At 38.9% G+C, this 24,242-nt stretch overlaps 4 protein-coding genes across 4 annotated transcripts; 3 read left to right on the top strand and 1 right to left on the bottom strand.

The window, feature by feature from the left end:
* Positions 1–141: 141 nt before the first annotated feature.
* Positions 142–9,987, top strand: LOC122332622 (zinc finger protein 665-like). The gene is made up of 4 exons (XM_043229981.1): positions 142–526; positions 1,842–3,304; positions 5,436–5,787; positions 6,861–9,987. The coding sequence occupies exons 1-4, from the start codon at positions 298–300 to the stop codon at positions 7,709–7,711; spliced, it is 2,895 nt and encodes a 964-aa protein (XP_043085916.1). The 5' UTR covers positions 142–297; the 3' UTR covers positions 7,712–9,987.
* Positions 9,988–11,144: 1,157 nt separating this feature from the next.
* LOC122330262 (GTPase IMAP family member 7-like) lies at positions 11,145–13,193 on the bottom strand. Its single transcript, XM_043227149.1, has 3 exons — positions 13,062–13,193; positions 12,777–12,836; positions 11,145–12,618 (listed from the first exon to the last, which is right to left on the bottom strand). Exons 1-3 carry the CDS (start codon positions 13,093–13,095, stop codon positions 11,708–11,710), a joined length of 1,005 nt encoding a protein of 334 aa, XP_043083084.1. The 5' UTR covers positions 13,096–13,193; the 3' UTR covers positions 11,145–11,707.
* A 207-nt stretch (positions 13,194–13,400) lies between these two features.
* LOC122330038 (GTPase IMAP family member 8-like) lies at positions 13,401–16,188 on the top strand. The gene is made up of 3 exons (XM_043226826.1): positions 13,401–13,538; positions 14,179–14,810; positions 14,933–16,188. Exons 2-3 carry the CDS (start codon positions 14,198–14,200, stop codon positions 15,823–15,825), a joined length of 1,506 nt encoding a protein of 501 aa, XP_043082761.1. The 5' UTR covers positions 13,401–13,538; positions 14,179–14,197; the 3' UTR covers positions 15,826–16,188.
* Positions 16,189–18,280: 2,092 nt separating this feature from the next.
* On the top strand, positions 18,281–24,165 carry LOC122330129 (gastrula zinc finger protein XlCGF57.1-like). Its single transcript, XM_043226969.1, has 2 exons — positions 18,281–18,719; positions 21,310–24,165. Exons 1-2 carry the CDS (start codon positions 18,581–18,583, stop codon positions 22,377–22,379), a joined length of 1,209 nt encoding a protein of 402 aa, XP_043082904.1. The 5' UTR covers positions 18,281–18,580; the 3' UTR covers positions 22,380–24,165.
* Positions 24,166–24,242: the final 77 nt, after the last annotated feature.

Here is a 24,242-nt window from a genome sequence, read left to right as displayed (position 1 = left end):
CTCCTTTTCGTTTATTTGTGGAGAACTGCTCTTCGTAAAGAGGAAAGCAGCGCACCTTGTAGTTTATATACATGTTCCTCGTCTCTCCTCGAGCTCCAGTCCAGCCGGCAGCGCTAAAACACGCGTTTGTTTGCCCGACACCATCAGACCTCAGAGGAAGACGTTTAGTTTCACCGCGCTGTTGTTTTGTCGAATCAGGCCAGTAAAAACCTGTAATATTCTCATTGTGATTAAGTTTTGAAGCAAGCAGGGATATATGGAGGTGCATCATCTGAACTGAGATCTTCTTCTGTGAAGATGATGTTTGTTAAAGAGGAGAGTGAGGAGAACGCGAGAGAACCAGTAACATGGAGAATAAAACACGAGGAATCGGATTCTTTGACAATAAAAGAAGAGGAACCAGGATCTTTGACGATAAAAGATGAGGAACCAGAATGTTTGATAATAAAAGGCGAGGAAACAGAATCTTTCAGAATTAAAGATGAGGAACCAGAACCCTGGAGAATAAAAGACGAGCAGCGAGGAGGTTGGTGTTTATTCTTCATAAAGGCAGTAGTTTTTTTGCTAGGGCTGCTCGACTATGGCAAAAAATGTTATTTTAGTATTTGTAGGCTATATGGAAACGTTTTTTTTTCTTTTGCCATTTTTGGAGGGATTCTAGCCTAGACTAAGAGACTAGTCCGATACAAAACTAAAGTTTAAACGTCAAATTAGTCACAGTGAATTTGACGTTTAAGTGCCATATTCAAAATGACTCAACCTCAAACATTTTAGTCAGGAATTGCAGTTTGGGAAAACCCCAAAAAGTAAAGTGTTTGCCACAGCAACACCTAAACTAATGCAAAAAATAAACGTTACTTGCTCATTAGAGTGTCTTTACTGAGGGAAACCCAGGGTTACTCCTCTTTTCACGTAGAACCGAACCATAGCTGGGATGAACTAGAAGAATCTTTGAGTGATGTGGGTGATTGTTATAAACAAAAGCGATCGTAGCTTGTGGGCTTGATCACATTAAATATAGTTAGATCAGACTGCAACTGGAAATCACAATGGTTTCATATGGATTAATGTACTTTCAAAATATTTGTTTTTGATAAGACTTGCTCAGTAGTAGACCTGTAAAAATTCCTATAGATATATACTCTTCTGTTGTTACAATGATATTATGCAGCACCTGAAAATAAGAGCCATAGCCCCCTAAAATCACATTTCTCGTCGGTTTAAATACAAAATGTAACTACTGAACAGTAAGTTTTAAATGGGATAAATGAATGGATTTGAAAATTCAACTTAATGAAACCTAGACAGTGGCCACAGATGTGTGTCTGCAGCTATTAATTAAACATGACTTTGGCTACATTTTCATACAAAACTAAAAACTTTGTATTGTTTCTGTTTTGAAAGATTCAGTATAATCTTGCTTACATGCTCATGAGCAGGTTTAAGATTATGGAGCTGTTGCTATGACAACACCTCACCAACAATCAACTCCAGCAAACATAGTTAACGACATATGAAGAACAGACCCCTAATTCTATAATACGCTCAGGACACTTGGACGTATGGACACTTTTTTTTTTTTTTTTTCAACAAATGTTAGACAATTTTGTGGTTAGATCGAACATATTTGATGGTTGTCTTTAATGTTTCCAAAATGAGCTTTTGAAGATTAATGTATCTCATCCATGAAATGTTTCATGGAAGTATTATTTATAAAGATGCATCAAAGAAACAATTCTGTATAGAAATTTACTTTACACCGTTACACCAGTATTCACTTTTATGTACTTTCAGATTGCTCTATTTTCCAAGTCAATGAACTGTTCTTGCTTTCATTTTAGAGTTTATTGAAGAAAGTGAGGAGGTTGAAGAATTAAATGAAGTTGAGGAGAAAAAACATGATTCAGAGAAAAGAAGAGCCAAGAAGTCTTTCACCTGCTCTCTGTGTGGAAAGAGTTTGACATGCAAATATAATCTTGATGTTCACATGAGAGTCCACAGTGGAGAGAAACCGTTCACTTGTGGTCAATGTGGGAAGAGTTTTACACAGTTGTTAAGCCTTAGGGTGCACACCAACATCCACACAGGAGAGAAGAAGTTCAATTGTTCACACTGTGACAAGAGATTCAGTCGGTCAGGAGACCTGAAGAAACACAAGTTAGTCCACACTGGAGAGAAACCGTACTCGTGTGATCAGTGCGGGAAGAGTTTCACACAAAATGGCAGCCTTACGGCACATATGAGAGTTCACACCGGAGAGAGACTGTTTATATGTAATCAGTGTGGAACGAGTTTTACACACTTAGCCAACCTTAAGGTACACATGAACATCCACACTGGAGAGAAACCTTATAAGTGTTCACACTGCGACAAGAGGTTCACGCGCTCAGGAGGCCTGAAGAAACACAAGGTAGTCCACACTGGAGAGAAACTCCACACGTGTGATCAGTGCGGGAAGAGTTTCACACAAAAAGGAAATCTTATGACGCACATGCGAGTTCACACGGGAGAGAAACTGTTCATATGTAACGAAAGTGGGAAAAGTTTTGCACACCTAGGAAACCTTAAGGTGCACATGAACATCCACGCTGGAGAGAAACCTTACAAGTGTTCACACTGTGACAAGAGCTTCAGTCAGTCAGGATACCTGAAAACACACGAGAGGATCCACACCGGAGAGAAACGGTACTCATGTGATCAGTGCGGGAAGAGCTTCGTAATAAAAGGAAGCCTTATGGCACATATGAAAGTCCATACAGGCGAGAAACTGTACACCTGCAATCTATGTGGAAAGAGTTTGAAATGCAAATACAGTCTTGCTGGTCACATGAGACTCCACACTGGAGAGAAACCGTACACATGTGATCAGTGCGGGAAGAGTTTCACACAAGCAGCGCATGTTAAAGAACACATGAGTGTCCACACCGGAGAGAAACCTTTTAAGTGCTCATACTGTGACAAGAGTTTCTATAGGTTAGGAGACCTGAAAAAACACGAGGGGATCCACAGTGGAGAGAAACCTTACGAGTGTTCCCACTGTGACAAGAGATTCAATAAGTCATCGAATTTGAAAACGCACGAGAGGATCCACACGAAAGAGAAACCCTACAAGTGTTCACACTGTGACAAGAGATTCAACCAGTCGTCCGGTCTGAAAACGCACGAGAGGACTCACACTGGAGAGAAACCGTATCAGTGCGCTGAATGTGGGAAGCGCTTCAGTCATTCGTCTTGTCTACACAGTCATACAAAACACAATCACTGTAAAGCCCCACGCACACAGGAGGACGTTTCGCTGCATGCATAAATGTCTCATTAGCATTTTTGTCCTTTGTGTTTTTTTGTGTACTGACAATCCATATATTAACAAGCATTGCACGTGACACGACAAAGAAATATTATATGAAGCTTTCACAGTGAATAAAGTTCATCTTCAAAACCAGCAATTTAGACTGTGAGATTCAAATCAACACAAAGATCTCAATTTTTATTATTGCGTATCATAATATAAAGGATATTATTGTGTTTTCTTGTCAGTGTTATATTATGCTTTATTGTCTTATAATACATGTGTATCACTTGTACTTTGCTTTGCGAAATAAGATAAGTGCAGATAAGCTTTTATCTGCAAACTGTTTTGGTTCAGGAAGCTTGAAGGACAGACTGAACCCAGTATTAAATTATTTAAAACTATCGTTCAGCTTTTATGTTAACTGTTCTACTTTTTGTGCTGGGGAAATTAAGAAAATACACTTACAGTTTATTATTGGTAGCCTACATAAATATTATCAAGATAACTGTATCCTGACAAATGTTTCTACTTGCGATAAAATCAAGATCTTCGTCACTGATGTGTTTTTGTTATTTTCGATACAGAAGCAAGATCTTGTACTTTTTAATCTGCTTAAACTGTTTTTATTTTCGATTTAGTTTGACTTCCAAAGATTAGAAAAACTACGTGTTTATGGTAAAGTGATGTTTTAAAGAAAATCTGATGTGTCTTGAGGACTTTCTGGTCGATGTTTGCATGTGTCTGTCGTGTACGTGCAACGCCATAACGCAAAAACATCATCTAGCGAGTCAGTGTTGTTATATATGAAGTATTCCTGAATGTTTTTAGAAACACAGAAGTGTTATGCATGTAAATTTGGTTATTTGTTTAATATGCATCTTATGCATAACAGTAGTGAAGATCAAATGATCACGATGAACGTCAGATGAATAAGATCCTCCACATATGTGTTACACACGACTAAGTGCATATTCTGAATTTCTGAAAGTTTTATACTTTTAGTTTATATTTACCTTAATTCACTTTGTGAATAGTAGCAGATTGTTATTTGTACTGTACAAGAGGGTGAGTGAAAGTGGTCAACACAAGGTATTCAGGTGTCAGTGAAACTATACATGCTTAATGGCTAGTTACCATGGCTTTACCTGCTAGTTCTTGTGCTAGAGGCTTTGCTTAATCATTCGTCCATAATGTTTACTTTAATTAGAGGGCAAGTGCATAGTTGACATCTACACCTGACTCATGTTGTACCAGACACACTAGAGATGCTGAAGGCCTAAATGCATTAGTGTGAAATGTTTTAACCATACTATATATTTCTATTGTAATAGCAAGGTTGTGAATAAAGCCTTTTCTAATTTTTTTGTGGAACTGAAATATTGCCTTGCATTTATTTCTCTAATAGCTTATACAAGTTGAATAAGTTAGGATGCCATATTGAATTCCATAGTTTTTCCATATAAGGACACAATAAAAAAAATGATTTGGTCCTTGGCAAGTCACAAAACTTGGCAAACAAAACCTTTGGATGAAGAACAACACATGATATGTCGCACCAGGGATACCCCTACTGTAAACATGAATAAAGTTAAGTCATTGTGAGGAGCTGCTAATCAAAATATCAGCTTTCATGTCATTGCCATCAGGAGATCATGACAGTGTGACTGCCTGAAGAACAAAGGCAAAACCTTTCTGTCTTTGAACAATGGCAGGATTGTTAGGTTACACTAGCAACTGTGCACAGTAAATTTTACATTTCTTAAAATTTCTTTGATGGTACTTCAGTTTGATCATTTGCTTGTTTTTCTCCTCTTATCCTCGATCACAAAGACTTGATGATGATCAAATACCATGGCACTCTATAGGTCCTTGTCTATTTCAAAGGGGAAAAACAGCGCACCTTATACACCAATAATTTCCCGCAATATTTCCCCTCTCCTTGCCGCTTCAAGCTCCAGTCCAGCGGGTTGCGCTAAAACGCATTACGATAGTTTGCAAAACACTTAAACCTCAAAAGAAGAAGATTGGTTTTGCAGCGTTCTCTGTTGTGTTGCGTTGATGCTGCCAATACAAACTATTACAATAATTTTCTGTGCATTACATACATGTAATATTCTCACACACACACAGCCGTAGGCTTTAAAGCAGGAATATCTCTGTACTGAGATCTGCTGCTGTGAAAATGATGTTTGTTAAAGAGGAGAGCGAGGAGAACATCAGAGCGCCAGAAACATGCGAAATAAAACACGAAGAACAAGAAACATGGGAAATAAAGCACGAGGAACCAGAAACATGGGAAATAAAGCACGAGGAACCAGAAACATGGGAAATAAAACACGAGGAACCAGAAACATGGGAAATAAAACACGAGGAACCAGAAACATGGAGAATAAAACAAGAGGACCCAGAAACCTGGAGAATAAAATACGAGGAACCAGAACCCTGCAAAATAAAACAAGAGGAGACATGGAGAATGATCCAAGAGGAACAAGAAGGTTCGTTTTTTTTTTATCTTAAATGACTGTTTGTGGTATATTAGGCTTACAAAGCTTTAACCTGAGGGTTTGGGGGGCTGCAGAAATCTTGACATGTCCTTCCTGACATTTGCGTTTTTTCAGTATCTTAAAAATCATATTAATGTGTAATGAGCATTTTGATGTCACATTGCTTAGACAATCAAAACAGCACGACTAGTAAAACTGATTTGGAGTAATGGGGATTAAAAGGGGTTTAGATTTGTATTATGCATAACACATGTCCAAACATAGAGATGGGGAATATGTCTCACGATACGTTCATGCGCCGGTTTTTATTAGCGGTAAATCTCCACCAGCCGTTTACATTAACACGGAGAGCCGCAGATCACCGACAAGCTTTCGCGGGCGATTTATTTGCGACACTGCTGCACCATTTGAAAACAGCTGGTGGAGATTTACCGCTAATTAAAGAACCGGATTAACTGACGAGATGCGCATGCGCCCTGCCTGAAACACATAGAAAATGTAATGGATTTAATGGTTCTAATGGGAATTGTATTGGTTTTAATGGAAAGTTTAATGGTGTCGGGTATGTGATAGGTGGGTGGGGTGTTAAACCCTATTGGTAAATTAATTTGTAATGGTTTTACTGAAAAAAAGTTAATGGTTTATTTTAATGGAAAACATGAGAATTTCTGTGATGGTTTCTTGAGCTGATTTCTGTGTTTGGCTTTTGTTTTTGTTTTGTTTTTTTAGCAGGGATGTATATTGCCCAGCCTGATCTAAACACAACGTTAAAGATAATTTGGCTTAATATGAATGACTTTTATTCAGTACTATATAATTCTATAGATGGTACATTTAGTAAGATTGTAATTTTCTACATGAACATTTTCCACATATGCCAATGTTAATGTTAATAAAAGTAAACTTTATTCCTCGCAGCTCAAGCTCAGTTCTTCACTGCTCAATGCTTTACAAATCTGTATTACCAAAAAAAGTATATTACTGTAATATTAATTGTTACCGCACTTTATTAATGCAAAACAGTAGCAATTGTATTAACTTATATTTCTATATTTTTAATTCAGAATCGCTTACAGAAAACAAGGATATTGAAGAATCGAGTGAATCTGAGACAAATCAGATCAAACTTGCAACAAACCCGTTGAGAAAAACCAAGAAAGCTTTCATCTGCGCTCAGTGTGGAAAGAGTTTTCCGCGCAAATACGGCCTCGAAGCTCACACGAGAGTTCACACCGGAGAGAGACCGTTCACGTGTGATCAGTGCGGGAAGAGTTTTACACAAGTAGCACACCTTAACGATCACATGAACATCCACACCGGAGAGAAGCTGTACACGTGTGAGCAGTGCGGTAAAATGTTTTTATGGGCTTCAGCTCTGAAGCAGCACCTGACGGTTCACACGAAGGAGAAGCCGCATTCGTGCAATTTGTGTGAAAAGACTTTTTCGTGCATACAAAACCTGAGAGCGCACCAGAAAGTGCACGCCGATGTGAGAAAGTACACGTGCGGCGGGTGCGGAAAGAGTTTCATTTCGGCGAACTGTTTAAAACAGCATCAGAGGATCCACACCGGAGAGAAACCGTACACGTGTTCACACTGCGACAAGAGATTCAATCATCCGACGCATCTGAAAACGCACGAGAGGATCCACACCGGCGAGAAACCCTATAAGTGCTCACGCTGCGACAAGAGATTCAACAACTCGTCAAATCTGAAGACACACGAGAGGATCCACACCGGAGAGAAACCGTACGCCTGTTCTCACTGCGACCGCAGTTTCGGTAACTCGGGAACCCTGAAAGCACACAAGAGGATCCACACCGGAGAGAAACCGTATCACTGCACCGAATGCGGCAAGTGTTTCAACAACTTGTCTTCTCTGCACTGTCATGGAAAAAACTATCACAGCAAGTAGATCGTCTTCAGATCCGCCGCTTTCAGGCGTCTGGAGCACCGAGGGTTTTCCCGGTGGAGTAAAGAATGCATCCATACATCCGTCGGCCCAGAAGAGTGGACCACACAGCCCTCGTGAGCCAATCATTCCAACTGATTCAGTGTGCTCTGACTCTTGATCCGTACAGAAGAAGAAACCCAGCAATCTTGGCTGCTACAGCTGAATGAACGCAGGATTTAACTGATTTGACGCAACTAATAAACACAATACGGCAATGTTTGGTTCATCCGAGTTCTTCTTCTAATCTTATTTATAATAGTAATGTACTAGTCAGAGAGCTAGGGCTCTGTGTAGTAAATGCTGCTGCATCTGAATGCATGTGATGGAGATTTATTGATAATTACTGACGAAATACGCACGGCAAGCGCATTCAATGAACCGTTCAGCCCTACCATTGATGTTATTTTTCACATTATACAAGAGTGAATGTTTCACATGCACTACACACTGGTGGCCAAATATTTGAAATAATGTATTTTCTGAAGGAACACTGAATGTATTTGAAAAAAAATATATGCAGTAAAATATCAATATTGCCTTTAAAAGTAGTTTTCTAATAAACCAAGTAGTTTGTTTCTGATTCATCACTCCTGTCATGTTCCTTCAGAAATCATTCTAATATGCCGATTTGCTTCTTAATTATTCTGAAATATTATTGGTGATAAATTATTAACAGTCATTCTTTTCATCAATGCAGTTAAAAACAAAACGGTTTCGCTTAATATATTGGAAACTGAATTATTAGATAAGTACAAAGATGAAGCTGTAAATGATCTGTAATAAGCACAAATATATTTACTTTCACTTAAATGAATTGAGTTCAGCCTTGTTTAATAAAAGGTATAAAGTTATAGAGGCTGTGTGTTAATCTTGCCTACGGAAATGTGAAGCAGCACAAAAAATAATCCAAAAAAATAAATTGTGAGCAGCAAATCGGATTATGAGAATGATTTCTGAAGGACCAGTAGAAGAGCAGCATAAAAGCAATCTGCTATCTGTACATGATACGGATCTACCCCACAAACCTAATCCTATAGCATTGTCACGCCAAAGTCCATTTTTGCATCCACTTTCATGAGATCAGGTAGAAATTATTTTTTCTATTTGTCAAATACAGCTGGAAAGACAAATTCTAATGTAAAGTAGTATATTGGTCATTTATTAATGTTAAATAAATACATAATAGATGGCATTTTTCTATCATTTTGATCGGGGTTAGTGGGCTGCTTTGTGCCAGAAAGTCCAGGGCCACTGCTTAGGCTCAGTCTGCTCCTATTGCTTCATCCTCACCAAATGAGGCACAATAATGCATCAAGCAATAAAATATCATCTGGACAAATCCTTCCTAGCCAGACGTTGCAAGTCACATGACAAAGAAACATTTGCTAAAGTTTAGAGTGAAGTAAGTTCATCAGATTCAACTGTGATTCAACTCGGAGATGGAGTTGCTCCCCAAAGAAAGGTTATTATTGTGTTTTCTTATGAGTTTCATTTCATGTTTAGTTGCCTTATAACGCATATGAGTCAAAAGTAGAAGCTTTTACAAACTTGTTCAGGAAGTTGAAGGAGAAGCTGTGACCTCTCTCAAGGTCTGAGATTGAATGAGTTACTCTAAAAAAAGACGCATACTTTGTAATCGATCTTTCTGTGCTTCTCTTTTATGTAGGAATGAATACCTGAACCCCGTATTAAACGAGCCCCAGGGCTAAATTATGAAAGATCATAGTATTGATTGGCTCTAATGTTAACGGTGACTATTCAGCGGTTTTAAATCTGAAGTATTTCCGTACCTTCTTGATTTGCAAACGTGCCACACGTAAAAGGTTGCTCGTTCTTGTGAATATCCCTTGAAAAGATTGTTTAAGTGACAGTGCTAAACATCAGATGAATGCACTGAAAGACATCGATCTTAATTTCCAAGATGAAGCACGGTATAGTCGCACAGAATTGTAATATTTACTCTATATTTGAATCCATTTGTGGTACTAACCCCAGGACTGTTTTATTCGTGATTTCCGTTCCATCTCCTCGTGTGACTCAGTTTCATCATTGTCTAATTGTTTATGTTCAGGTGAGTCGTGCCAATTATCCTCATTCACCCTCCCTATATAGGCTGCGCTCTGTTTAGTGTTCACCGTCCGTTCTCGTCAATGTTAACTACATCTCTGTAAAGGTGTGTGCTCCACCCTGCTTGTTGGATTATCTTTACGTGGTTTATTAAAGACTGATAACTATTATGATTCGTCTTTGTGCGTGTTTCTTCCGGCTCCTCACTGCGACAGAAGACATGCTTTCCAGAAGCAAGGTCCAGAGCTACATCCTCAGTCTTTGAAAGCTAGTGTTCAGCCTCTCACTGCCTAGTATACTTCTCCATACAGTGAGTCCTCAAATACAGGTCCTTCTCAAAAAATTAGCATATTGTGATAAAGTTCATTATTTTCTGTAATGTACTGATAAACATTAGACTTTCATATATTTTAGATTCATTACACACAACTGAAGTAGTTTTATAAGCCTTTTATTGTTTTAATATTTATGATTTTGGCATACAGCTCATGAAGACCCAAAATAATCTAAAAATTTGCACAATATGCTAATTTTTGGACAAGGACCTGTATATGCATTTCCCTGATCCCCGTGATTCAGGTGGGTCCTCCAGTGGCCCCGCTCCAAAGGACCCAGGCCTGGTTCCTAAAGCTAGAGCCCAGACCCTTCCCTCACGGGAACCACAGCTGAATATAACACAGTTCAATACAAGAACTTTCATCCCTAAAAGGAGCTTAAGAATTCTTATCAGTAGGCATCTAATAGCATGCACTTTTTATGTTTTATATAAAACTATCTTGGTGGAGCTGTCAGTCTATGATAAATGACACACATGTCTTAAATTCAGAGAGCTATTTCATGGGTCCACAAAGATGAATAAATATATAAACACACATGACACATGATTCATTATATAATGAGCCACTTAAAGTAATTATATCCTAATAATTTATTTTACAGACATATCAACTGTACGGTGACACATGATTCATTATCTAATGAGTAACTTAATGAGTAATTATGGTAAATAAATAACTTTTACATTTCCAGTATCATCCAATCAGTGACTGACTGAAGCTTGTAAACTGCTGCGGTCACTTTAAAATGGGAAATAATCAACTCCCCTGACGACTGTTTCTCACACCCTCCTTTTGATAAATGATTTGATCAATTCATCAGCAAATTATGAAAAAAAAAACATCTCTACCTTAGGAACCCACTTCTGGGATGTGGAGGTTAAAGAGACGTCTTGGAGTGACTACAGCCTCAAAAGCTGTTTTCTCTAAAGAGTTTATCGCTCAGTAAGTAATCAAACTTCTAGGTCTGGAAGGAGCACTCTATGAGAATATACTCTTAATAAGTTTAATCATAGACCAAGGACTAAATAGTACTACTACAGGCAGACAGGCAGGTAACAAAAACCACACATAAAACCACCTGAAATGAACAGGAACTATATACACAAATGACAATGAACTAAAAACACCTGAACACAATGATACAATTAACAGAAAGCAGGTCACGGAGCACATGGGACATGAAAACAACAACAGATACGTGACAACAGCACTATACATAAAAAAAATTTTAGTTGACTAGAAAACAAGTTCACTGAGGGTTGAGCCAATTAAAAAAAGAATTAGTTAGAAATGGACTTAACGTAAAATTTCGGTGGAACATGTTGCTAAATAATAATTAGTTGCAGTGTTTTATAGTTTGATGTTATTTAGTTGTATCAAAAATGGCATTTAAAAGGTCTTAAGCGGTTTTTACCACGGTCAGAACACAAACATGAGCAGGGCCACATTCAAGAGAGCCCGTTGATTAAACTAATGCTATATTAAAACGTATAGCAAAAAAAAGGATCGTATTGATTATCAATCAGTTAGTCAGTGAACTCTCAACAGCATCTCAGATACGAAGCTTTTGTAGTTGTCTTCTGATCTCTGGGATGTTTTCGTCGACTTGTGTCTCTTCCACCTCCTCTCTCACAGCTCTGTGCTTCTGCTCATAAAAACGCTTAACCTCTTTAAAATGCGTGTCCTCCTTTTTCAGTTGCTCTTTCAACTTTTTAATTTTCTGGTCCTTTTCCCGCCCAGATTTTTTCAGTTGCTCGATGGTCTTCTCAAGTTGGGTCTTCTCCTCGTGAAATGCGTCTGTTAATTCCTGTATCGTCTGGCTGTACTCTTTTCTGAGCCCCTCTTCTTTGTCTCGAAGCATTTCTTCCACGCGTCGAAACATGTCACTGGTGTAATATTTGTCCTCGTTCGTGTGCAACATGTTATCAACCTTATCCAGAAACTCCAAAACCTGCTTGCGATCATGAACCTTTGTGTTGTCCAACACATGATATCGTCCGCCACATAACTCGACGAGATGCTTTAAATCATGCCGTGCTTCGCTCAGTGTTTGCTCGAAGCTTTCTGAGATTTGATCGCCGTGAGTGAAGAGGATGATTGTGTGTCTGTCTGCTTCTTCCCCAAATACAGCTCTGATCTTCTCCACAGAGAGTCTCTCTTCTTTAGTGAACGGTCCAGGCTGGATGACCAGGACTATCACGTGAGGTCCTGGTGCCGTCATGTTTATACATTTGCTCATCTCCTTGATGAGTTCTTTCTCTGAAAGCGAAGTGTCAAAGATCCCTGGACAGTCTACCAGCATCAGCTGACGGTCAGCCACCTCTCCAGTCGCTTTCGAGCACTCTTTAGTAACAGATGAAGCACTTTGGGCGGCTCTGAAAGCTTTTCTTCCCAGGATGGTGTTTCCTGAAGAGCTTTTACCAGCTCCGGTCTTTCCTACGAGCACCATCCTCATCGTGGACACTAAAACAGTGTTTCAAAAATGCAGAATGCATTGATTTACTATCGTGTATTGCCTAATACGTCAGATTTTTAAGGGTTTTTTTTTTTCATTCAAATGGCCATTTGCTTAAATCTATATGACTGAATTTCAAACACTGTATGTTGCGGCATACACTTACTATTTGGAGGCTTAAAATCAAAACTCCCTCTTCTTTTCCTCGTTTGAATATCGTCAGGATCTAAAAAGGAGGAAAGACACAGCAGTAAAGAAGAAAACCTTCAAAGCATTCACTTCTGTTTTAGCAACTAAAGCAATTAGGTTAGATGAGATCAAAACGACATTACAGAACTGTGTTCATATTAAGTAGTCCACCAGAAAACGAAAGTAAAACAAATATCTAAACTATACGAGCAAACAGATCTCGGTCGGTTGCCTTAACAAATAAACTACACTTAAAAAGTACCTTTTGCCTCTGCTGTGGTACACGAAGCCGACATCCTTCAGAGTTTGTGTAACTTACAGTAGCATTCAGATAACGGCGAGCCTTCGGAAGCTGAACGAAAAAGTACATGTCACGTGATGGGAAATGCCCACTCGTAAGATTTCAGATTTCGAGGTGTGATTTTTTTATGCATTCGTGTAAACAAAAATTGCATGTCTTTTGTCGCATTCCTTAAAAATAAATGAATAAAATAAAAGAAGCGTGTAACTTGTATTGTAGCTAGTCTTGGATTACAGTGAAAGGAAAGAGCGCCTCTCGGATCGAAAACCTTTTTCCCAGCAACTGATGAGACAGATGACGCAAGGAAACGAGTGATGAACACGACACCCGAGAAAGAGAAACTGATCTGGGAAAATAGGCCTACGTCTGTAAAACACGCATTTTTGGTAAACTAATGCATCACGACACACATGCTCGAAAATCCGCATATTATCTAAGGTAAGTTTGCTCATAGTGAGCTAAATTATGTTTTTTTTAAGGGGGGATGCCTACAGCTTTCCGCAGACATCGGCAAGAACGTCACACACATAATCTAGAAGTTAGATCAGCAGCTTCAGGCTAAAAACATTTTGTAGTCTACAGCTAACCATTGATTTTTATTAAATCGGTAACGATTTGTTAGACAGTGACATAAGCTATATTTTTACTGTGGAAATACTATATCGTCAATTTGTTTTCTTTAAAAAAGCCTTGTTGTAAAATGGCCGCAGCACAATACGGCAGTGTTTTGTTGTTGTCCTTATTTTGGCATAGTGAAACTCAAAAATGCATTTCTACTGCACTTGAAAGACACTTCTAACCAAAGCCTGAATGTTTTAAATGGAGTGCTTACAGCATTTTGCAGGCGTCATGCAGTTTTATGAATACATTTGTAAATTTACAGTTTTAAACTTTTATTAAAGGGCGTATTTGTGTATTTTGTCCATTATAATTTGCCATTGAGCCCCAACCCATTCTAAATGATTACAGCAGAGCAATTACTATATCTTTGTATTGTTTGACTAAATTAATATTTTCAAAGAAAAATGCTGAATTAAGTTTTCATAACTGGCTGAATGTGATGTACTTTCATCCACAGCCGTAGATCATTTTAAAAGATGGCATCTAGAGACGCGTCTGAAGACAAGTCATCCTCTTCTCTTCATTATCATGTCGTCTTACTGGGAAAAACCGGAAATGGGAAAAGTGCTACTGGAAACACCATCTTGGGTAGAAAAGCTTTCCTTTCAAAGATGAGTTTTAAAACCGTAACGCAAGAGGTTAAGCGGGAAAGCATTACCGAAGGAGGAGCCACTCTTACCGTCTACGATACACCGGGATTCTTTGACCCAGAAAATGAACTGAGCCTCGAGGAGATGTATACGAGAAATGACGAGCTTCCTAAGTTGAGCACACCAGACCCGCTTGTGATTCTGCTGGTGATCAGACCTGACAGACTGACTCAAGAAGAGAAAAAAACGGTTGAGATGATTGAAGATTATTTCCCAGACTGGCTCATGAAGAACACCTGGATCATTTTCACCAGAGGAGATGAGCTGGAGAGAGAAGGCCAGACCATAGAGGATTTAATAGAAGAATCACAGGATCTGAAAAAAATTGTCCATAAATTTGTCGAGAGATATTTTGTTTTTAATAATGTCGCACAAGATTCTGAACAGCGCCAAGTGAAAAAATTAATTGAATCCATCAGAACGGTTCAGCCTCAGAGATGCAAGTAGTTTTTTTTCTGTTTTCATACCTTTAACAAATTCATTTGTTTATAAATAAGTTATATTATAGGAAACAGTAACAGCTAGTCAGTATTAATATTGAACTTTTTCTTTGTTCAACAGTTCCAGAGACAGAAGGTTTTCTACAGAGACAGTCGCCGGCGGAGGATGAAAGCAGCAGCAGTGAGAGAAGGTTAATTCTTCTGGGGAACACCGGCTCTGGAAAGAGTGCCACAGGGAACACCATACTGAAAGAAAATGCCTTTAAATCTGAGCACAGCTTTAGCTCAGTGACGAAAGAGTGTGGATTTCGTAGATCAAAATGTTCTACGCAAAAAGTGTCCGTTGTTGATACTCCGGGATTTCTGGATTCAACTGCAAAACCTGAAGACTTGGCGCTAAATATGGCGAACAGCGTTGCCCTCTGCGGTCCAGGGCCTCACGCCTTCTTGTACGTGGTGTCGCTCACTGGGAAAATCAAACAGGAAGATGAACATAACATTAAAAACATTGAAAGAATTTACGGAGAAGAAGTGGCAAAGTACACCATCCCTATATTCACCCACAGCGATCAGCTGGAGGGAAGGAGCGTGGAAGATCTCATCAGAGAGAATCAAACGCTCAGCCGATTTGTTCAGCAGTGTGGAGGAAGATACCACGTCATGAACAACAAAGACCCCAGAAACAGAAAGCAGGTGAATGAACTGCTGCAGAAGATTGACAAGATGACCGAGAAGAACGGAGGGTACTACACGAACGAGATGTTTCAGTATGCACAGAAATCGAGACGCGATGAGGAAAGAGAGGAGCGCTTCATTGAGAGAATGTGGAGGAAAGCTAAAGAACTCTATCAGGCATTCGAGCGTCATTTTATTGCTGTGGCTCAAATGTTACTTTCATTAGCTAATAGAGTTATAAGACTTGTAAGTAATGTGAACGTGACATGTACTACACGAGACAAAACATTTGACATTCCAGCCAACACGGAAGAAGCTGACAAGCTAATAAATAGATAAGAGGGAGTTTGTTTTAAACTTGATTTCAGTCTGTGGCGCTGCTGTTTTAAAATAAATAATGTACCGACGTTTTATAAACTTCTTAACAAGCAGTAGCAAATCTTTAAGGATCATAAGGACTTTTGTACTGTCTGTAAAGTTGATGCATGATTCATCTAAATGTGCTGAAAATGGAGATGTTGATGTAAGTGTTATATTTTACATACCGTCCTTTCCTGTCAAGAATGATTTGTCTTTTGTTTTATTCAATAATGCAATCATATGTTCAGAAACAAGTGATCTGTAAAAAGTATAAATATATTTACAGTCACAAAAATGATTTTGGTTCAGCTTTGTGAAATAAAAGCATTAAGTTATAAAGTGTCACGGTGTGGTTTGTGAGAGATGGAGCACTAGAGGAGAACGAAATCAGTCTTTTCATCTTCCAAACACAAAATAAACAATATCCTTGCAAACAGGCAGGAAGAACATAAAGCATACCTTTAAGAGACGAAGTGGGACAAACTGAATTCATACACACTGGACTTAAATACACAACGTAAATACTTAATAAACGAGACACAGCTGAAGACAATAAACAGAAATGAAGTCACACCGAACACATGGCACAGGACAAAAAGAGTCCACATGTGTGACATATAGGCCGTTTTTATCTTGAACACAGAAATATTAAGAATTATAACGGTTTTCAACTTTGAGAATAATCCAAACTGTTTTGTGAGAAGCACATCAGACTATGTATTTATATAGATTTCTGAGGAGTAGAATTTTTTTCTAAATGATAGGTCTCATGAAAAGGTGTATAAATAGTACACTACATAAAAAACATAAACTTGTATTTATACAAAAATCTTGTATATATATATATATATATATATATATATATATATATATATATATATATATATATATATATATATATATATATATATATATATATATATGACACGCATGTGTTTGACGTGCATGTAGAATGTAGTTTTCACATGCATACGATACACATCTACCCCACAAACCTAATCCTACCCATCATATATATAACAAACACGCCATAGTCTATTTTTGTGTTTCTACACTGTAAAAAATAACCTATAGAATATATAATAAAAGTAGTATTTGCACTCCATTTGTGTGAGGAGATATATTTGACTATATATTTGGTTAAATCAACTGAGGGATCATGTATGCGCCGAAGCTATATAAATATTTTTGGTTATATATTATAAAGTATGGTCAAAAATAGAATTTTATATTCTAACTAATATCTAGGTAAAATATAACATTTGCTGTGTGTCTTTATTAATTAAACTAAACATACACTCACCGGCCACTTTATTAGGTACACCTTACCAGTACCGGGTTGGACCCCCTTTTGCCTTCAGAACCGCCTTAATCCTTCGTGACATAGATTCAACAAGGTACTGGAAACATTCCTCAGAGATTTTAGTCCATATTGACATCATAGCATCACGCGGTTGCTGCAGATTTGTTGGATACACATCCATAAAGCGATCCTCTCGTTCCACCACATCCCAAAAATAGAGATCTGGTGACTGTGGAGGCCGTTTGAGTTCAGTGAACTCATGGTCATGACCAAGAAACCAGTCTGAGATGATTCACGCTTTATGACATGATGCATTATCCTGCTTGAAGTAGCCATCTGAAGATGGGACACTGTGGTCATAAAGGGATGGACATGGTCAGCAACAATACTCAGGTAGGCTGTGGAGTTGACACGATGCTCAGTTGGTATTATTGGGCCCAAAGTTTGCCAAGAAAATATCCCCCACACCATTACACCACCACCAGCCTGAACCGTTGATACAAGACAGGATGGATCCAAGCTTTCATGTTGTTGACGCCAAATTCTGACCCTACCTAGAGATGCTTATGTGTGAAAATCCCACTATCAGCAGTTTCTGAAATACTCAGGCAAGCCCGTCTGGCACCAACAACCATGCCACGTTCAAAGTCACTAAAATCACTTTTCTTCCCCATTCTGATGCTCGGTTTGAACGGCAGCAGATCGTCTTCACCATGTCTACATGCCTAAATGCATTGAGTTGCTTCCATGTGATTGGCTGATTAGAAATTAGCATTGACGAGCAGTTGGACAGGTGCAGCTAATAAAGTGGCCGGTGAGTGTAAGTTAAAGGGCAATGGTAGAGTAAGGAATTAATTTAGCAATGCAGATAATGGGAAGACATAATAACAGGACTGATTGGTAGGCTATATACAGAGAAAAGAAGTAGACACAACCCCAAACTTCAGAGGAACGGTGAGCAGCAATTCATATTAAAAGAGAATCCAGTATGTGTTAAACAATTTCTAAAAAGATGTCAACTAATTCTAGGTTATTATTATTATTATTATTATTATTATTATTATTATTATTACTGCTATTCCTCTTCTCTGGGCTGGGAGGGATTTGAGCTGCAGAAGAAGAAGCTGAACACTCAGTAACATCGAAAGCTGGAGTCCTGATAGATCTGGGAAAGGCTCAATAGATGGCGGTAATGCTCTGTTTGTGATCGTGATCCGTCAGTAACAACGAGGAAGAAGAAGACGACCAGTTTCTCCCTGATGTCTGTCGTTTTGTCCTGGTGTCGTTTTAATACAAACTGTTAGAAAGATAGTTTAGCGTTTTTGAATCCAGTCAGTAAAAACCCGTGATATTCACAGCCGTGACTGAGTTTTGAAGCGAGCAGGAATATCTGGAGGAGAATCATCTGAACTGAGATCTGCTGCTGTGAAGATGGTGTTTGTTAAAGAGGAGAGTGAAGAGAGCACGAGTGAACCAGAAACATGGAGAATAAATCCCAAGAACCCAGAAACCTGGAGAATAAAACGGGAGGAACCAGAATCTTTAAGAATAAAAAACGAGGAACAAGAAGGTTGGTGTTTATTCTTGATATTTAAACAAGCTGCTGATCCAAGTAGAGCACATCAGTGTCAGCTTTATGTTTAAAAGAGCTTCAAAACAGTAGGCTACATTTCTGCATTACAAACATTAAATAATCGCATTAAAAAGTTGCAGACTGTTTGTAGCCGCGATTAAAATGGTACTAATGTTATGCTGAAAGATGTATGTTAATGTATGTTATGTTATGCCATTGGCTACCAGTGACTGTACATTTTAATTTGATGAATGAATCATTCAAAAGATTTGATTTTATTTATGATTTTTTATATTTGAATAATAGACTCATAACATATAAGATTCATAAGTATTATTTTTTTAATCCCACGGGTCACAATAGCTCTAGAAACCTTAATGACTAATGTTTTGGTGCACTTCCACATAGACTTTTCCAAAAACAAAAAAAATGACAGTGACAATACAAAACACATATAATAAAAGAATAGTTCAGCGGCCCTGACTACCCTCTGTAGTCTTATGGGGTCAGATTTGGTAACTGAGCTGAACTAGACAGTTATAGACGTGCAGAGGATGGATTCAGTGATGGCAGAGTAGAACTGTTTCAGGAACTTCTGTGGCAGGTTGAACTTCCTCAAGTGATAAAGGAAATACAGTCTCTCTCTAATGTGAATGTCCTAGTTCAGTTCCTGAGAGATGGTGGTGCCCAGGAACCTAAATGACTCCACTGTTGTTACAGCGCTGTCCAGGATGTTTCACATAAAGCCCACGATAATCTCCACTGTAATGAACATGTTCAGCCCCAGGTTAAGCACACTCATCATCTGCAAACATCTCGAGCTTGACAGAGGGGTCCTTTAAAGTGCAGGGAGTGTACAAGGAGAAAAGCAGTGGGGAGGGAACACAGCCCTGAGGCGTACCAGTGATAGAAAAAGAGTACTGCATGAGAAATGTTCCAGATTTAATAGTTTTTGCTGGTCTGTCAGGATCTGCTGATCCATCAGATGAAGGTGGGCACAGAGAACCAAGTTAATTTGAGCATGAGGAGGTTTGGAATAGTAGTGTTAAAATCTGAGCTGAAGTCCTTGGTCTGTCTAGACCATGGTGTGTAGTGCAACTTCTACAGAGCTGTTTGCTCTGTTTGCTGTTTGCCCAGCAAGGGTCCAGAAATGTCCTTCAGTTGGGCCAGTACTAGTTTTCCAAAGGCCATTATGACCACAGATATTAAAGACACAGGTCTTTAGTCATTTAGTCATGTAATTTTAGGTTTCCTTTGAGATGGGAATATTGGTGAAGCATTTCAAGTAGAGTAGACTGCACACAGCTCCAGTGAACTGTTGAGGATCTATGTGAAGATGGGGGCTAGTTAGTCAGTACAGGATTTCAGAAGATACCCAGTAATGATTACATTTTCATATAATGAAATTGTGAACAATGGGTTTGAACAACAAGCAGTACTATCTTGGCGAGTTTGAGTTTGAGTTTTGACTGATTGTCCTTCATCCAGCAAGAAATATCTGTTGGACAAGCTGAGGTGCGATCAGCTATCGTTGAAACATCAGGATGGAATGAGAGCGAGAGTTAAATGTCATTAGCACAGCGGTGATAGGAAAAGCCATGTTTCTGAATTGCAGAACCTAATGATAGCATGTAGACGGAGAAGAAAAGTGTTTCAGTAACTGAGCCCTGATGCACCCCTTTTGTTGGATGTTGCGACTTGGACGTCTCACGTCTCCAAGATAACTTGAAGGACCTATCTGATAGTTAGGACTTGAACAACTGGAGTGTGATTCCTGAGAAGTCCTTTGTCAATAGGGTTTACAGGAGGATTTGGTGGTTAACCATATCAAAAACAGCTGGTAGATGACCATTGGAGATTTAGAATCAGTCCTAGGACTTTAACAAATGAGAGCAAGGCAGTCTTGGTTGAATGTACCAGGGCTGTTTGTGTACCTCTTCTTTGTCTACTTGACTAGGTTCTGTCATTTAGAAACATGGCTTTTCATATCACTGCTATACTGATGACACTCAGTTCAACCTCTCATCCCAGCCCGATGATCACAGCATCTCAGCTTGCATCTCAGCTTGTCTATACCCTAAGGGATAAAGGACTATCCCCTTTGATTCAAACATGCCAAGACAGAACTGCTTGTGGTTCCATTAAAGGCATTGTTTCATCACAATATAACCATCCAGTTAGGCACATCAACAATAAATAATTCAAAAACCATTAGGTATGATTGATGATCAGCTTTTTTTTCAGACCACATTGCTAAAACTATTGGGTCCTGCAGATTACTTTACTCATCATCAAGAAGATCAGGCCCTTTCTTTAAGAACATGCTTCACATGCTTGTTCAAGCTTCTCTTCAGGCTGGACTATTGTAATGCTATCTTGCCAGTTCTTTCAAACCTTTAAAATTAATGCAGTGGCAAGATTAATTTTTAATGACAGAAAAAGAATGTACACCTCACTTTATTCATTTGCCCTGACTACCAATATCTCATTGATTTCAGTGCATAAAATATTTAAAAGAATGATTTGTAAAAAATGTCTTGTTTTCCAACTGTCCCAAATTCATTCTCAATATTTGTTTTCATTTCAGGCCTGATGAAAGTGAAAGAGGAAAGACAAGATCTGAATGAAGGGGAGGAGAAGCATCAGGATCAGAAAGATGATGAAGAACAATCGGTAAATTGCTCCAAAACTGAAAAGACAGAAGTCATAAGGCCTTTCAGCTGCTCTGAATGTGGAAACACTTTCAAACATAAAAGAAGCCTTACATACCACGCATTAATCCACGCTGGAATAAAGCCTTTCACCTGCTCTGAGTGTGGGAAGAGTTTTACACAGAAAAAGCAACTCAGCGATCATATGCTTGTTCACTCTTCAGAAAAGCCTTTCCCCTGCCATCAGTGCGGAAAAACCTTCACGCGTAAAGCAAACCTTAAAAACCACATGATAATTCATAGCGGGGAAAAGCCTTTCAGCTGCTCTCAGTGCGGAAACACTTTTACATGTAAAGGAAGCCTGAAGAAACACATGTTGATTCACGCTGGGATAAAGCCGTTCGTCTGCTCTCAGTGCGGAAAGAGTTTTGTGCAGAAAGGACACCTCAAGATTCATCTGGTGACCCATTCTTCAGAAAAGCCTTTCAGCTGCTCTCAGTGCGGAAGGAGTTTTACTCAGAGAAACCAGTTCAATGATCATATGCTCATTCACTCTTTAAAAAAGCCATTCAGCTGCTCTCAGTGCGGAAGGAGCTTCTCGCACGAAAAAAAACTTAATGATCATATGCGCGTTCACTCTTCAGAAAAGCCTTTCTCCTGCCCTCAGTGCGGAAACACGTTCACGCGCAAAGCAAGCCTCAACAATCACATGATAATTCATAGCGGGAAAAAGCCTTATTCCTGCTCTCAGTGCGGAAACACGTTCAAACGGAAAGGATGCCTGAAGAATCACATGTTGATTCACAATGGAATAAAGTCTTTTACCTGCTCTCAGTGCGGAAAGAGTTTCACGCAGAAAGGACATCTCACGGTTCACCTGATAACTCACTCTACAGGAAAACCTTTCAGCTGCTCTCAGTGCGGGAACACTTTCAAACGTAAAGAATGCCTTAAGAGTCACATGTTAATTCACGCTGGGAAAAAGCTTTTCACCTGCTCTGTGTGAGAAGTGTTTCCTCTGTAACCAAGGACTTAATGGTAAAGAGAGAATTTAGCCTGATCTGTGTGAGAAGGGTTTTAAAAAGAAAGCTGAACTCACTGTGGTGTAGGGAACGTGAACCGATCCGGACAGATTTCTAAGGGCACGTGAAAATAATGCTTGAGAGTGAAAACTGTGGTGTGAGTGTGGGGCGAGCCAAGTACTCTATACAGAAAAACGTGTGACGGAAATAACGTGAAGCAACATAGCCTCACTTGCAAGGTGGAGAGTGTATTTCTGTCATTATTAATAATATTATTATTATTTCGTTTTGCCGTTGTTTTTCATGAGATTTTGTTTGCTTTTTGTCATTCATAACCATTTTCAATGAAATACTGAAAACGTGCATTTTGATATTCATTTACAGTTCACTGTCAGTTTGTCTCAAGCCTAGAATTATAATCTTTATAGTTCGGCTTCCTCTGAACGGTTTTTTGCAAACTGTTTCACTGTATGTGACTTTACATGGAAAAGTTTCAAATCTGATGTGCAGCTATGAATGCAAAATTAGTTTTTGCATGAAATGCATTTCTACACAAATAAATGTACTGGATACAAACAAATGTGTCTATTCCTTCTCTGTGTACTATAGGGTTAAGATCTCCCAGCAAACGACACACTTGGATGCTACTCTTGTGTGTGTGTGTGTGTGTGTGTGTGTGTGTGTGTGTTGCATCTTGAGTTCTCTGTCGGTGTCTGGCTGATTGCTCTGATTGAGAAAACCTGTGGGTTTAATGCGTTCCTTTCGGTCTCATGGTTAAATACATTTCAAAGGGGTAGGTGAATTTTTTTTTTGGTTTGATTGTTTTATAATTGGGGTATAATTTTAGAGATTCTAAAAAGCCCCTCTGGCATGAAATTGGTTATTAGGCCTAGTGTGTTGTGATTGGCTAAACCACCTTTAGTGCAAAATGTGGAAATGTCTAAATCTCCCGCCATTGCATGTGCTCCAGTTGTATCGTAAACAATGGCGTCATCACATTTCTCTTTACAAATCCTCATTTTATGCTTCTAATTTGTGGTCTGCATTTTGTCTTGCTGTCCGTCTCCATGCTTCGGCAATCAACAATAATTATTTGTGCATGAGCTACGCCGAAGTCCTGCATCATCCGCCTGGAATGTCTTCTGCATACGACAGTCAACAGAAGTGAGATAAAACAGTTTATAACATTTTAAATAAAGATATTTTTCATACATAAGTGCATTGCTTTGCTACAATTGAACATGCTCGGAAGAACCTGGACACACATACATACATACAGGGGTTGGACAATGAAACTGAAACAGGCCAATGCCAAAGCTAAATCTGATCAGTCTTCATTGATTGCACACTCCACCAGTAAGAGCAGATTGTAGAGGTTTAATTATCAGAGTAATAGCACAGTTTTGCTTAAAATATAGCAATGCACACAACATTATGTGAGTTCAAAAGAGAACAAATTGTTGGTTCTCGTCTTGCTGGCGCATCGGTGACCCAGACAGCAAGCGTTTGTGACGTATCAAGAGACACGGTATCCAGGGGACCTAGAAGGACCAACCACATCCAACAGGAGTAACTAGGACGCAAGAGGAAGCTGTCTGAAAGAGATGTCTGGGTGCTAACCCGGATTGTATCCAAAAAATATAAAACTACAACTGCCCTACATCAAGTCTCCCTTGTTTTTGCATCTAAATTTCAAGTTACATTCACTTCCATTTCTATGCATGTGAACGTGGAAGATTAAAAAACAAGCTCAAGCCAATTTCCCCTGCCTTCCTGTTCAACTTAGAGAGTATCACAATGCAACGTATATGCATGCTTACATCCGGGGGAAAGCATGCGCATGAGCA

This window comes from Puntigrus tetrazona, chromosome 3, assembly GCF_018831695.1.
Source record: "Puntigrus tetrazona isolate hp1 chromosome 3, ASM1883169v1, whole genome shotgun sequence".
Lineage (NCBI taxonomy): Eukaryota > Metazoa > Chordata > Actinopteri > Cypriniformes > Cyprinidae > Puntigrus > Puntigrus tetrazona.
Note: the sequence above shows the minus strand (reverse complement) of the source record. Positions and strands in the feature narration are given on the sequence as shown.

Excerpts from the sequence above, each read along its gene's own strand:
- LOC122330262 (XM_043227149.1), bottom strand. The coding sequence starts at position 13,095 with ATGTCGGCTTCGTGTACCACAGCAGAGGCAAAAG. Across the intron at positions 12,837-13,061 it reads TACCACAGCAGAGGCAAAAG|ATCCTGACGATATTCAAACG; the intron begins GTACTTTTTAAG and ends CCTCCTTTTTAG. Across the intron at positions 12,619-12,776 it reads TGATTTTAAGCCTCCAAATA|TGTCCACGATGAGGATGGTG; the intron begins GTAAGTGTATGC and ends ACACTGTTTTAG.
- LOC122330038 (XM_043226826.1), top strand. The coding sequence starts at position 14,198 with ATGGCATCTAGAGACGCGTCTGAAGACAAGTCATCCTCTTCTCTTCAT. Across the intron at positions 14,811-14,932 it reads AACGGTTCAGCCTCAGAGAT|TTCCAGAGACAGAAGGTTTT; the intron begins GCAAGTAGTTTT and ends TTTGTTCAACAG.
- LOC122332622 (XM_043229981.1), top strand. The coding sequence starts at position 298 with ATGATGTTTGTTAAAGAGGAGAGTGAGGAGAACGCGAGAGAACCAGTA. Across the intron at positions 527-1,841 it reads AAAAGACGAGCAGCGAGGAG|AGTTTATTGAAGAAAGTGAG; the intron begins GTTGGTGTTTAT and ends CTTTCATTTTAG. Across the intron at positions 3,305-5,435 it reads AGGACGTTTCGCTGCATGCA|AGCAGGAATATCTCTGTACT; the intron begins TAAATGTCTCAT and ends CGTAGGCTTTAA.
- LOC122330129 (XM_043226969.1), top strand. The coding sequence starts at position 18,581 with ATGGTGTTTGTTAAAGAGGAGAGTGAAGAGAGCACGAGTGAACCAGAA. Across the intron at positions 18,720-21,309 it reads AAAAAACGAGGAACAAGAAG|GCCTGATGAAAGTGAAAGAG; the intron begins GTTGGTGTTTAT and ends TTTTCATTTCAG.